The sequence below is a fragment of the Oryza sativa genome, chromosome 10 (genome assembly GCF_034140825.1).
Source record: "Oryza sativa Japonica Group chromosome 10, ASM3414082v1".
In the NCBI taxonomy this organism is placed as follows: Eukaryota; Viridiplantae; Streptophyta; class Magnoliopsida; order Poales; family Poaceae; genus Oryza; species Oryza sativa.
Genome location: NC_089044.1, coordinates 16,277,496 through 16,291,240, shown reverse-complemented (window position 1 = coordinate 16,291,240; position 13,745 = coordinate 16,277,496). Strand labels below are relative to the sequence as shown.

The 13,745-nt window shown below is 44.4% G+C and overlaps 2 protein-coding genes across 2 annotated transcripts; both read right to left on the bottom strand.

Annotated features, from left to right (window-relative positions):
* Nucleotides 1-2,614: 2,614 nt before the first annotated feature.
* Nucleotides 2,615-6,011, bottom strand: LOC4348707 (beta-glucuronosyltransferase GlcAT14A). Its single transcript, XM_015759425.3, has 4 exons — nucleotides 5,246-6,011; nucleotides 5,061-5,136; nucleotides 4,726-4,853; nucleotides 2,615-3,451 (listed from the first exon to the last, which is right to left on the bottom strand). The coding sequence occupies exons 1-4, from the start codon at nucleotides 5,772-5,774 to the stop codon at nucleotides 2,922-2,924; spliced, it is 1,263 nt and encodes a 420-aa protein (XP_015614911.1). The 5' UTR covers nucleotides 5,775-6,011; the 3' UTR covers nucleotides 2,615-2,921.
* Nucleotides 6,012-11,198: 5,187 nt separating this feature from the next.
* On the bottom strand, nucleotides 11,199-13,442 carry LOC4348706 (cation/calcium exchanger 1). The gene has a single exon (XM_015757814.3). It carries the CDS (start codon nucleotides 13,134-13,136, stop codon nucleotides 11,343-11,345), a length of 1,794 nt encoding a protein of 597 aa, XP_015613300.1. The 5' UTR covers nucleotides 13,137-13,442; the 3' UTR covers nucleotides 11,199-11,342.
* Nucleotides 13,443-13,745: the final 303 nt, after the last annotated feature.

The window sequence follows — 13,745 nt, the reverse complement described above, 5'->3', positions numbered from 1 at the left end:
AGTGACACATTTTCTTATGATTAATTAAGTATTTGATTTTTTTTTAAAAAAAATAGATTAATATGGTTTTTTAAAGTAACTTTCGTATATAAACTTTTTGCAAAAACATACACCATTTAGCAGTTTGAAAAGCGTGTACGCGGAAAACGAGTGAGGAGAGTTGAGAAAGTTGGGAAAGAACCAAGCCTATAAGCTACGAGAAGTTATTAGTGGCCAAGTTACAGATGTTTGGCCAAATATTTATGGCTGGATGGAGCAATAGAAAACTGAATAAATAAAAAATGAAGGGAAAGAAAAGGGAAAAAATATTAGGATTTCTAACCCATGATAATTTTTTTTTCGTAAATGCAATTACTTCATATTAAATCAAAATCGAGGTAAGTAACTTCATGATAGTAACATCCTATATTTATAGAAAATAAAACAGTAAATAGTGAAATTAAAAGCACCAAAGAAGTAGTAGCAATAATCTTAGTATCAAAAATCTTCAAATACATACAATCTACTACAGGTTTAATTGAAGATAAAGAAAACATAAGCAAAATTACAAGTACATAAGCAAGTACCACCAAGAATTTTCATATAATGTTGAAAATACAGTTAAGACAAATACTATTACCATGTTGATATCTTATATTTCTAAAGAACTGACAGCAATTGCTTTGGTAGAAATCAATATCTTATAGTAATACACATGGTAATATATACACACATGGCTATAAATTTATTAGCGTGCCAACCGGCACGGTAATTTTCTAGTAGCTAACTAGATGCATGGATTGGAGGTGGGGCTGGCCCACCAACCAGCCCCAACAGTGGATCCGCCACTGGTCCCACATGTCAGACTTAACTTTTTCTTATCAACTTTGCATATTTTATGACTGCTAATTTGTTCACCACACTTTTATGTCTGTCACAACTTATCTAACCTTCGTTGTGGCAAAGTGTGGCCGGTAACCAAACACACCCTATATTCTCGGGAAAAAAAAGGTAAAATGAAGTTTGAGACACAATGAATATATGCATATCCAGCGGCATTCCTACGTTCATTCTAGTCCTAAGACCACACGTAAATTATTCGATTCGAGCTATTTTATATCATATTAATTTGTATATTTTAGTTAATAATTAGATAATTATATAGTATGTGTAGAATCCCAGTAGTTTTTTTTTCTAGATTCATCACTGCATATCCTACATATATCAAATATCCTTTTTTCTGAAATTTTTGGGTATTCCCACGAATACACGTAATATCCATTGCGTCCGCTCATGATTGGTAATTTGGTACCACCATCTGTAGATCTCCTCGCATTACTTGTAGATTTCAATTTCCTTCAAAATGCACAAGATTAAGAGAATGTTTTGGCTAAAAAAACAAGTGTGCCATCACACATTTGGAATACAATATTGGCTTAAGCTTCAGAGTTTCATCTCACCTAGCTATGATCATTTTTGCTTTCTCAAAGCTTTAATCAAGAAGTAATGCACAGTTGATACAGGGTAATTTTAGACCGTCAAACAAATAACTTTTGTTTCTAGAAAATAAAAAAAATGGTCCTTTCAAAGTTTATGGACATGGTACAGGCATCATACTAGAAGTTTGTCACCCTGGAATATGGGCTCCCATTTTCTTAACCCTGCCATCATCCATTGGGCAACGTTGGTGTAGGCAACAGCATCGACGCTGCTACGCAAATGATTTTCCTGTACAGGGACCCTTTTACATTGCGTGCGGACGGTAACAGAAAAATTGGCTCATTTTCCCGTGCGGTCCATTTAAGAGGACCGTGCGGTCCTCTTAAGTGAACCACACACAAAAAAAAGAGTTTATTTTCGCAGGCGGACATTCTAACTGAACTGCACAAAAAATGCTATTCACTCCCACACACTTTAAAATTTTCACCTACTCTCTACGCAATTAGTTATTTTTAGCCTATATTTAATATTTTATGCAGGTGTTCAAACGTTCGATATGACAGGGGTAAAATTTTAGAGTGGGATCTAAACAGGCTCTTAATAAAATTTGGTCAGGGTTTTACTTCAATGCCGATCCGAAAAACTTACAAAGGATGTGTTTAGTTCCACCGGCAAAAAAAATTGCCGGGTCACATCAGATATACGGATACACATTTGAAGTATTAAACATAGACTAATAAAAAAACAAATTACATAATCCGCATGTAAACTGCGAGACGAATTTATTAAGCCTAATTAATCCGTCATTAGTAAATGTTTACTGTAGCATCACATTGTCAGATTAGGCATAATTAGGCTTAAAAGATTCTTCTTGTAATTTACACGCAAACAATATAATTAGTTTTTTTGTCAATATTTAATGCTTCGTACATGTGTTCAAACGCTCGATGTGACGGGGTAAAAAAAATTGCCGGTGGATCTAAACACCCCCAAAAAAGTTAATTTTGCAACAACAGAAAGTACCACACTAGAAAAGATTTACATGGTGGCATATTACTTTCAACACATAGTATAGCAGTATAACTCTATAAGGGCTTTTGTAACTGAGCAAATAAATGGTGTTGGAGAACAAATGATGCAATCTTTTCTCTTTCAAAATGCAGACAAACTGGCTCCCGAAATTCAAGCATACAGGTTTAATCCAACAGTAGTATCATGTCATTCCCACAGTAAAAAATGCGCCAACCTCAGCAATAGCCCTATGGAAGAAGAACCAACCAAGGCACAAGCTGAACGTTAATCCTGTCAATTTTTTTACAACCTTACTAATGACCCCCATGTTCTTATTTCTGTGAGATTACACTGTCACTCTACTTTTAACCTCCCTCCAGACAACCAAAACTGCCTCAAATTCTTCCTGTAATTCGATTTCTCCTCTATTATATACATGAACACACACACTGATCATCAGAATTAGACTGTATATAAAAATGCCTCTAGTTTCACCTACACTGCTGCCTCCTGAAATTTCTCGCATTCATCATCTTGTTGAGCATGGCCCTGAGCCTCCTGGACCCTGCACCGGCCTTTATCATGCCCTTCCTCCCGGCCTCCTGCGGGTTGGAGCACAGCCTGACGCCCCCCTCGGAGCACCACCCGCCGTAGGCGAAAGCCCGGCCCGGGGCGGCGCCGTCGCGGCGGAGGATGTCCCGGTCGATCCTGTCCAGGACGGGGTCGTCCTCCCTGAACTTCCTGGCGAAGGGCGCGGCGCTGAGCAGCATCCGGCGGTAGTCCCTGGGGCCGAGGTAGAGCGGGTGCTGCTTGGGCGGGCTGTCCCACCGGATGAAGTGCAGGTCGTGGTTCACCGTGGTGTTCCTGAACCGCCGGGAGTTGCAGGCCAGCGTCTGGAAGTAGAACTCCGGCGAGGAGACGAAGTTGGTGTAGTAGAGCAGCAGCGTCCGCGGCAGGTTGTCGTCGTAGCCGACGGTGAAGTACTCGGCGAACTGCCGCGACATCATCGTCCACGCTGAACCTGCATCTCCCATCTATAGTCAAAATGCTTGTTCGATAGGCAGAGATTCGACCCAATTAAAAAAAAAAACAAGATTCAGAGGGAGAGACGCACCTCTAAAACATTTTTAGAAGATTTTGTGAACGTGTTAAGGATTGAATACAGAACCTCAAGCTTAAAATCATACACCCCTTACCACTGTCCTATCAAATGCATCTCGATTTGACCCAGTTCCATCACTCATAACAAAACCTACTAGTAATTTGTTTTCACAAATTTCTCTATATTGCTAGCTGAAAAATGAAAAATGGTCGGACATGGACGAAGGTGAACACATTGGGCCTCCTTTGAAATAGAGATGCTGCATAAATTAAACTAACTCTTGTAAAAGTTCATAGTTTCCAAAATTTTCTATATCCCTGCCGTTTCTTGGAAGCAAGTGAGTTTTTGGGAATACGGAAGCAAGTGAGTAGTAGTACTCCATCAAGCTTTGTCCCAATAGATCGAAACAAAAGCTGCTTTTGCTTTGCCAATGCAACAGCACAGCACATTGGTTGGCCTGCCTGGATTCGGCAACTCCAGAGCATAAACTAACACTAAACCATTCCTCGATCTCCACTGATTCAGATCTATCAGATTAATTTAACCATCTCCAGTACATGCAGTGATAAATTGATAATGCAGGGGCTTGGCTTAGCACAACTCCACAACCTGTACCTGCTCCATTGACTAGATACGGTTTCAGATAAGATTTTCTTTTTGTATGCCAGATTCCAAGGTGAGTACTGCCCGTGCCTATCAAATGACGCATCTTACTATTACTTCAACAACAAACAAAGCCACAAATCCAACGATCAATCTGTACAACCATACCGTCAATGGCATTGTCTTTGGTGTGACAGATCAACCGGTGGCGCAATGTACGGTCCGTACTCACTCTCCTACCAGAAAAAGAGTTGACGAAAACGCATCCCAAATCGGTCGCTGACACGCATCCATTTTTCTACATATAGTGGCATGTTCTTTCCAGCACGAGAGGTTTTATGGTTTGTACTCTGTACACGATCTTCTCATCCTTCTTAATACAATACAATGATACTATCTTCGTCTCAAAACAATGAATTTGGATAAACTTGTGTTACAATCTCTTATCCAGATTTGTTGTTCATCCTAGATTGTAGCATTTTAGGACGGAGGAAGTATGCAAGTTTTTTTTTCTGTGTCGTCTCGGAAATGTGTGAGGGGTTTTCGTAGCGCAATTGAGGTTGATTTAGTTGAGATGTTTTTGCGCGTACCTGTGAAGAGCTTGAAGGCGGTGGGGAGATTTCGCCGGTTGGTGGTGAGGTTCGCCGGACGGATGAGCTCCGACCGGTCGGCCTCGTACAGCGCCGTGTCGAGGATCACCGGCCGCGCCCTCTTCTTTCTGCAGAGCTAGCATATTTCAATCCCCTCATCAAAATCAAGGCCTTCTTTTAAAATTTGAGAGATTTGAAATCGGGGGTTTGCACTTGATAATTTGCCACTAAGTTATTCCAATTGATGCGAATAATTGAAACCAAGAAGAAGCAATCAAAAACTAATCTTGAAAACTGATGAAACAATTCAAGTTAGTGACGATTGGAGTTCTTACATCTTCCAGCCAAGGTGGCTGGTATGCTGTATGAAGTTGAGATCCCTAGGCAACCTGGAGAACACATCCATCAAATCTGCAATTATCAGCAGATAATTAATTTAGCATTTCCCACAAACACTAAAATGGTACTAGTAGCGATTATTAGCGATGGTAATTACGATTAAGGATTGGCAATTAATTACCGTCCTGGGTGACGAGCGGGTAGTCGGAGGCGCTGAGGTTGACGAACCAGTCCCACCGGCGGCCGAGCCGGAGCAGCATCGCCACCGCGTGCAGCGTCGTGGACAGCATCGTCGGGCCGCGGTAGGTGACGAGGTTGGGGCGCCCCACGATCCACACGTTCCCGGCGCGCGCGTACACGGGCTGCCCGGACACCAGCTCCGCCAGCCGCCGGTGCTCCTCCGCCGGCGCCTCCCGGTCCAGGTGGAGCAGGTAGCAGTTGGCCGGGTGGTACAGCGCCGCCAGCAGCCGCGCCGCCCGCGCCGCGTCGCCCGTCGACGCCGAGATGAGGTACGCGAACGACACCGGGTAGTAACCCGCGCCGCCGCCGCTCCCGGTGGTGGAGTCGTCCCTCGCCGCCGCCAAGAACGGCCAGCTCTTGTACGCCGGGCCGGTGAGGAGGAGCGACGGGAGGGAGAGGATGGAGAGGACGAGGAGCGCGGTGAAGACGCCGGAGACCACCACCTCCCTGCGGCCCACCGGAGACCTCATCTCACCCTCACCACCTCGCACGCACGCATCCACCACCTATGTATATATCGATAGCCGATCTAGCTCCGCCACTCTCGCCAAGTGGACGATGCCACGCCGGTGCAGCTGGTGGGCTCTTCCGGCGAATGGCGGCGGGCAGGATGGTCGCCGGAGCTGGAGGAGAGAGAGAGAGAGAGAGAGAGAGAGAGAGAGAGATGCAGCTTGAGCGTGAGGTTGAGCTAGGTGGGAGTGGGTTGTGATTGGGCTTGAGATAAGTAAAGAGCTGTGGGGGTTGGAGTGAGGTCACTGTCGGCCGGTGGTCGGGCGGCTGACAGGTGGGACCCACGCGCAAAAGTGGGAACCCGGCTGCGTTCTTCCCCTCCCATTTCAACTCGCCGACCACTTTTCCGTGCGCATATATCTCAGACTACTAGTACTCCGTATGTCCTTTTAAATATTTTTATAGAAAATTGCTTGAAAAAATCATATATCCTTCTGTCTCAAAATAAGTACAGTTTTACACTATTTTTATCTTATTTAAATTTTTTTATGATTACTATTTTTATTGCTATTATATGATAAAACATGAATATTACTTTATGTGTGACTAAATATTTTTAATTTTTTCACAAAATTTTCAAATAAGACGGATGGTCAAACGTTGGGCACGGATATCCACGGCTGCACTTATCTTAAAACGGGTTGTATTAATCTATATTTTCAAAAGATTAGTAAACACATAATTAATCATACGTTAATGATTAGTTCCATTTTACACGAGAGATTCCATAATACAGCCTAAAATTTAGAGGAGCAGTTATGTGCATTCTTGAAATTTAGCTGGTCTTGTGCTATTAACTAGCGCTTAGTCTTTTCTTTCCGAAAAGATAAATTTGAAATTATAAATTTGCGATAAGTGTGTTAATGAGCTAGCTTATGGGCCAAGACCAGCTATGCTTTTTAGATAATGAGTTCAAACGAATTCCCTTGAAAGAAACGAGTTCAAATGAATCGAGCTGGCTAGGTGGTATCCAGCCCTATATTGAGCTTCTCAAATAAGACCTACAAACACTGGAGTACTCATCAAATGTTTTTTTCACAATATTGAGCTTCTCAAATAAGACCTACAAACACTCTTAACGTCATGAAAAGTTTGCTAAAAGTTTGTTAGCTTTGACTAAGAATAGGTGAATTCTAACAGCTAGTTTTAAAGCAACTAAAACTAAAATATGTGATACTATTACTAGAATACTTTTAATTATAAATCAACTGATACAATTTTAGACCACATATATAATTTGATTATTTTTAGAGAATGTTAATGATAAAAACTCAGCAACTTACGGTCAAAATGTACGTTCGTCTCAAGAACAATGAGGAAAGAGGTACTCCCTCCGTCCCAAAAAAAAACTTAACCTAGTATTGGATGGGACGTTTTCTAGTACAACGAATCTGGACATGAGTACATCTAGATTCGTTGTACTAGAAACATTACATCCAATACTAGGTTGAGTTTTTTTGGACGGAGGGAGTATATCGTTTTTTGCGCGTACATTTCTCCAAGGGTTAAACGATACTACCTCCGTCTCAGAATATAAGTATTTTTAGTGTTGTACATGGTTATTAAGAAAGTAGATAGAAGTGAATGATGGAGGGTTGTGATTGATTGAGTAGTGTAGGTAGGTGGGAAAAGTGAACGGTGGAGGATTGTGATTGGTTGGGAAGAGAATGTTGGTGGAGAAGTATTATATTTTGGGACAAATCTTGAGGGGTAAAAGTTGTTATATTTTAGGAAGGAGGAAATATGTTTTTTTTAAAAAAATATTTTTAATATAATTAATACTCAATTAATTATAACAGCTTATCTTACTTTACCCGATGTGTCCAAACCGGTAGAGTGTCCAACACTATCTTGAAACTTCGAGATGATGCAGTTTCAGTTTATTTCGTTACAGTACACACTGCCAGAAAAAAGCAGCAGAAGGACGTGTCAATGTAGTCTTGGTCTTCGTAACCTTTGGGTGGATTTGGATCTCTCATCCATCACGGGTGCATAGCAGCATAGGAGTATGCAGCGATTGGATTTCACTTTTTCACATGCTCTCGTCACATGATGATAAGGTGACTGACAGATGCGTGCACTAACTTTGTTCATATTTAAACATTTTTCTATTTCTAGCAGTGCCTGATAATTTAATTATTCAGCGTTGCTGATCACTTGGAGATGTTGGGGGTCGAGTGCGGCCGATGACGTTTCGCACCAGATGCTGTCTGTTTTTGGCCTTTTTTGGGTTGGTGCATTCACCTTCGGAGCAGCGGGCAAAAAATGCGTATTTTTAAAAGCACCTTTTACCCAATGTCCCAAACTATTTTTATAGTACATGATTTGTTTTTTCCTTTTCCAGAATCCTTAGAAATTTTCTCCATTGAAAAGGAAACATTGGGTGGAATTACGAATGGTACAGCCTCTAGTTAAACAAAATTACTTTTGGCTTGTTTAAATCAGCAAGATGATGGTTTGAAAATACGGAGTAAAGCCCACAAGATAGAGGTACTTTCGCTATAAAAAAAAGTTATTTACTCTTTCCATCCAAAAATCTCAAGCCTATATTTCTTAGGTTTTCCTAAAAATCAAAATGCATACAAAGCTTTGAATGAACAAGGGGATGTTAGTTGGCCATGCTGGATTAAATGGATCAGTCACTACCCTCCACCTTATAATAAAAATCAATAATGAAAATAAGGAGATGGGAGGATAAAAGGGGGGAGAAGAGAGGCCATTGAATGCAGATTTATTTTGAATAAAAAATTACTTACTGTATATGTACTCCCTCCGTTTCACAATGTAAGTCATTCTAGTTTTTCCCATATTCATATTGATATTAATGAATCTAGATACATATATATTTATCTAGATTCATTAACAATAATATGAATGTGGGAAATGCTAGAATGACTTACATTGTGAAACGGAAGAAGTAGTTTCTCTATATAGCATCTATATGACATGATTTTTTTTATTTTTTTAGAAGGGTATATTTTATGTAGTCTCTACATCGAACCGTTTTTTTTATTTTTAGAGTAAAATGCACATGCAGTCCTTAAACGTGTAGGGTGTGTCATTTAGGTCTCTAAACTCTCAAAATACATATCAAAGTCCAAGAACTTGTCAAAATGTGTAATGTTCCAAAGCGCCACAGTCCTTCCAGGGTCCTACGTGGTGCTGACGTGGTATGCCACACGGATGTGATGTGGCATTATCTTGAATGAAAAGTGAGACCCACTTACTTTGTTTCTTCTCCTTCTCTTTTTTTTCTTTTCTTTACCTTTCTATGTGACCCAAGCACCCCGTGCGGCGGACCTACAGTTACAGTGAGAGGAAGAAGAAGAAAAAGAACAAGCAAAAGAAATGGAAAGAAGAAAAAAAAAGGAAAAGTAAGTTTTTTAAGTGGGTCTTATTTGTCAGTCAAGATTATGTCACGTCACGCCCGTGTGGCATATCATATCAGCGCCGCGCCATGTATGATGCTAGAGGGGTTGTGGCGATTTGGGATGTAGATAACACACTTTAACAAGTTTGATGATTTGGATATGTGTTTTGAGAGTTTGGGGATCTAGATGATACATCTCTATAAGTTTAAGGACCGTCTATGCACTTTACTCTTATTTTTATATGACATGATAAATGTGGAAAATAATTGATGGTTTTTAGGTTGGGATTGCCCTAAATGAATCGGAGGAGTATGAGTTTCCTTGGTCATGCTTGAGATTTTTCAATGGAGGAGTATTTCATAGAATTAATGACAATATAACGCATGTAAGGATGAGTTCAGATGTGATGTTCGGATAGGACTTTTGATGGCACGCGAGCATTAGCGTATAAATAATTAAGTATTAATTACTTAAAAATTTGAAAATGGTTTGTTTGATTTTTTTAAGAAACTTCTACATATAAAACTTTTACACAAAACACAATGTTTAGCAGTTTAGAAAGCGTGTTAACAGGAATGAGGAAATTTCTAAACCCAAACTCCCTTCCGAACTCACACCTAAGCCTTTGTTTTGGAGAAGTTGGGAACTTCTCGTCCCTGCATGTGAAACGAGATAGCTCATTAGTGCATGATTAAAGCCCTCTTTGTTTAGGCTTAGGCTTATTGGCCTAGACTTTTAAGTCAGCTTATTGGCTTATATGATTTATAAGCCGGTGGATTTAATGTCCTAAGTTTAGTAGTTGAGTCATACATCTACCTCACATAAGCCAAAAAAGCTTCTCCAACCTAGCTTTTGGCTTAATAGTGTTAGAGTGGCTTATGGCTTCAAAAAAGCCAAACGGAAAAGCTGCTTGTTTGTTTAGGCTTAGACTTTTCGACTTATAAGTTGGCTTATAAGCCTAAACAAAGAGGGCCTAAGTATGGCTATAAATTTTGAAAAATAGATTAATATGATTTTTTTAAAAAAATAACTTCCTATAGATAACTTTTTTAAAGAACGCACTATTTTAACAATTCAAGAATTGTGCATGTGAAAAATGAGAAAGTAGAAGATATAACACAACCTAAGTACATATTGTTGATGTTCAGGGTAGATTTGTCGCGGTTTGACTTTTTTTTTTGACCGGAAGGGATGACGGATTCAAGGGAGTGAAATTTTGGGTCAATTTTGAGTTACCATGGATGTTACAATCAGCATTGCTACAGTAGTATCTTGCAAGCAATTAGCCCACCGACAATTTTTTTTTCTTGGAAGAGACAATTCCAGAACTATAACGTCCATTTTTGTTTCCTTAAACCCACGCCGACAGTGTTTTCTGAACAATGAAACATGGATTCCTTCAGATTACAGATCTACATTCCAGGCTAATTCCCACCATGAGGTGCCTTGCACGTATGCACTTAAGTAGGACCACCTGATGATCTAGGTGTTCTTTTCCTTGGCTTAAACTCGAGACAATAATTCAGAGAGATAAAAGGGATGCTGGTACAGCTAACTACTGATAATAATTTGATATGGACAGGTGACTGAACATGAACGGTGGTTCACCAAAATTTTGGGAGCACGATTTATCCGATCGCGAGATGAACGTGGAAAATAAAAACCTGAAACAAAATCAAGAGATCGACGAAGCCGACGCGTCGATGGAGAAGTAGCTAACGGTGGGCCTGGTATGTCTGAACATTGTGGATTCCGGAGGGGACAAAATTAATTGAATCATCATAACATTGCAATGCTTATTCAGAACATGTTTTTCAGATGTTGCAAAAATGTATGATGTTGGTTGGTTGGGAATTGATGCATGTGAGGTGGCTATTTAGTCGCTTGCTGACACACATGCTCTCTCTCTTTTATTCTCATTGTTTTGTCAATGTTTATGGTATTATTGTCACTGATAGTTGTTATCGAACTCGATATTATTCCAAAGTCTATATCTTTTCTTGAAAGCTCGTGTACTAATAATACTATATCTTTTCTCTTCTGTATACTGTCCTGTAACATTTCCCTTAAAATTTTCGTTGCAATGCGCGGAGGGGCCAACACAAAATGGTGGCCAACCGGGCCCCTTATGAAAAGAATAAAAAAAATAAAAAAAGTTCATACCGGTCCAAGTGCCTGAGAAATGTTGATGCAAAGAAAGCACAAGTAAATGGCCAGGAGCCCAAACCCCAGCGTCCTGTCCACCCTCATCCCTCTCCTGGACATCACCACCACGGCCCAGCAAATCCCCGCGGCGGCGAAGCCCAGCGTCTGGAATGGGCCGGCCTCCGCCGGCATTGCCACGGGCCGCGGATGCGAGGCCCACGACGACAGCAACATCGACACGCCGAGGCCCACGAGCACGTCGAACACCGGCCCGCCGTAGCACCCGGCCACGGCCACCTGCGCGCCCCCGCCGCCGCCGCCGCGCGACGCCACGGCGAGGTTGGCGACGAGGTCGCCCAGGGAGTTCCCCCACGCGAGCACGGTGAGCCCCAGCGCCGCCGAGTCGACGCCCATGACGTGCGCCGCGGAGACCAGCAGCGCGAGGAGCTCGGTCGCCACGGCGTACGCCCAGGCCACGCTCATGACGAACCCGGCGGCGAGCCAGGCGGCGAGGTGGTCGGCTGGGGGCGCGTCCGGGGAGGTGGTGAAGAAGGCGACGGCGCCGAGGGACGCGCCGGCGAGGACGCCGAGGAGGACAGCGAGGGGCGAGGTGATGCCGGTGGCGCGGCTGCAGAGGTGGGAGAGGAGGACGGGCGCCATGGTGACCGCGGTCACCGCCGCCGGCTTGCTCCACCGCTCCTTGCTCGCGTCCGGGATGGTCAGCCGCCGTGGAAGCCATAGTGGGAGCTCCAGCGCGCGCAACACCGACCAGAACGCGCTCCTGATCTTCTTCTTGGAGCCGCCGCCGCCGCCGCCTCCGTCGCCGTCGCCGTCGCCGGGGTAGTAGCTGAGTAGCGGTGCAGTGTCGGGGAGGAGTGGTTCTTGGTCGCCGTAGAACTTCGTCTCTGCGACGTTGCAGAGCTCGGAGAAGGCGTCCGCCGTGTGGTCCGCCTCCGCGCCGTGGCCTTTGCTCGGGGCGCGGCCGTGGGTGAAGGCGACGGCGACGACGTAGACGACGTAGAGGGAGGTGAAGGCGAGGGCGCCCCAGATTGTCACCTCGCCGGCGGCGAGGACGACGGCCACGGCGGCGAGGGCGGCGAGGAGGAAAGACGCGTCGCGGTAGAAGTCCACCCTGTCCACGGCGACCCCGCGCGCGCCGAGGCGGACGCCGATGACGCCGAGCACCGCGGAGGACACGAGCATCGCGCTCCCCAGCACGCCGTTGAGCCCCACGGCGGTGGTCTCCCCCTCTCCCCCGCCGGAGGCGAACGACGCGATGGTGGAGAGCGCGTCGGGCGCGCCGTTCCCGAGCGACAGGAGCGTCACGCCGGCGATCGCCGGGGAGAGGCGGAGCAGCCGCGAGAGGCCCTCGAGGCTGGAGCAGAAGTACACCGCCGCCGTGTCGCCGAGCAGGTAGAACAGCACGGCGAGCCACGCCGCCATCACGGCGTAGCCAAGAACCCGCCGCTCCTCGCCGAACACGCAGTCGAACAGGTACAGGTAGTCGACGTAGCCACGCGGGAATCGCCGGCGATCAAGGCCATCCTCCTCGCCGACGTGCTCGCACCTCTCCCCGTAGCTCTCAACCCGGAACACGCCGCCGCCGCCGCTGCCGCCGCCATCGCGACGCCCCCGGATCCCGACCTCCTTCGACGACGAAACCACCTCCGGCGGCGAGCCGCCGCGTGGCGAGATGAAGAAGAAGAAGGCGAGCAGGAGCAAGAAGGCCACGTTGACGCTGGCACCGATCAGCACCCTCGCCGCCGGCGGCGCCGCCGCCGCCGACGTGGCAGAAGGCTTTGCCATGCATAATGGTGGGCGCAGCGCGAGTGGCGTGCTGAAGATCACAGACCGTAGCCGACAAAACGGATCACCGCTATTACTGAAAATCCGTCAGTAGTAGCAAACGTCACTCCAAGCCCCCAACAAACATTCACCGAATTTTGGCCGAACCATTTTCAAATGAAATGACTACGGAACTCCACTTGAAATCTCCGTGTTTCAAATTACTATACATAATCAGGATGTCAAATGGTGTGTACTACTCCATGAAGATAACTTTTACTGTTCTCTCTACTGATATATACTATATGAAATGAAAGAAAATGATAGAACGGGGATAAGTGAAGAGTTGGGTGAAGGAAAAATGAAGATTGGGTTGGATGGTTGCAGGACGACAAAGGCAAAATTCATGATAGGACGTGAGCCTGCACCTTTGGATGTCCCTTGCAGATTGGTTCGTGACGTCGACGCATCACGCTTGGATCATATGGGGGTTACAGCTCAAGCGATTAAGGGGGGCACAGCATCAACTTGGGAAGTGTGATGTCAACATATTTTGGGTGTATTTTGGTTGGAACTAGCACAATTTCGAACAAATCACAAAACAGTAGATAGCAAACTATAAGCTATTTA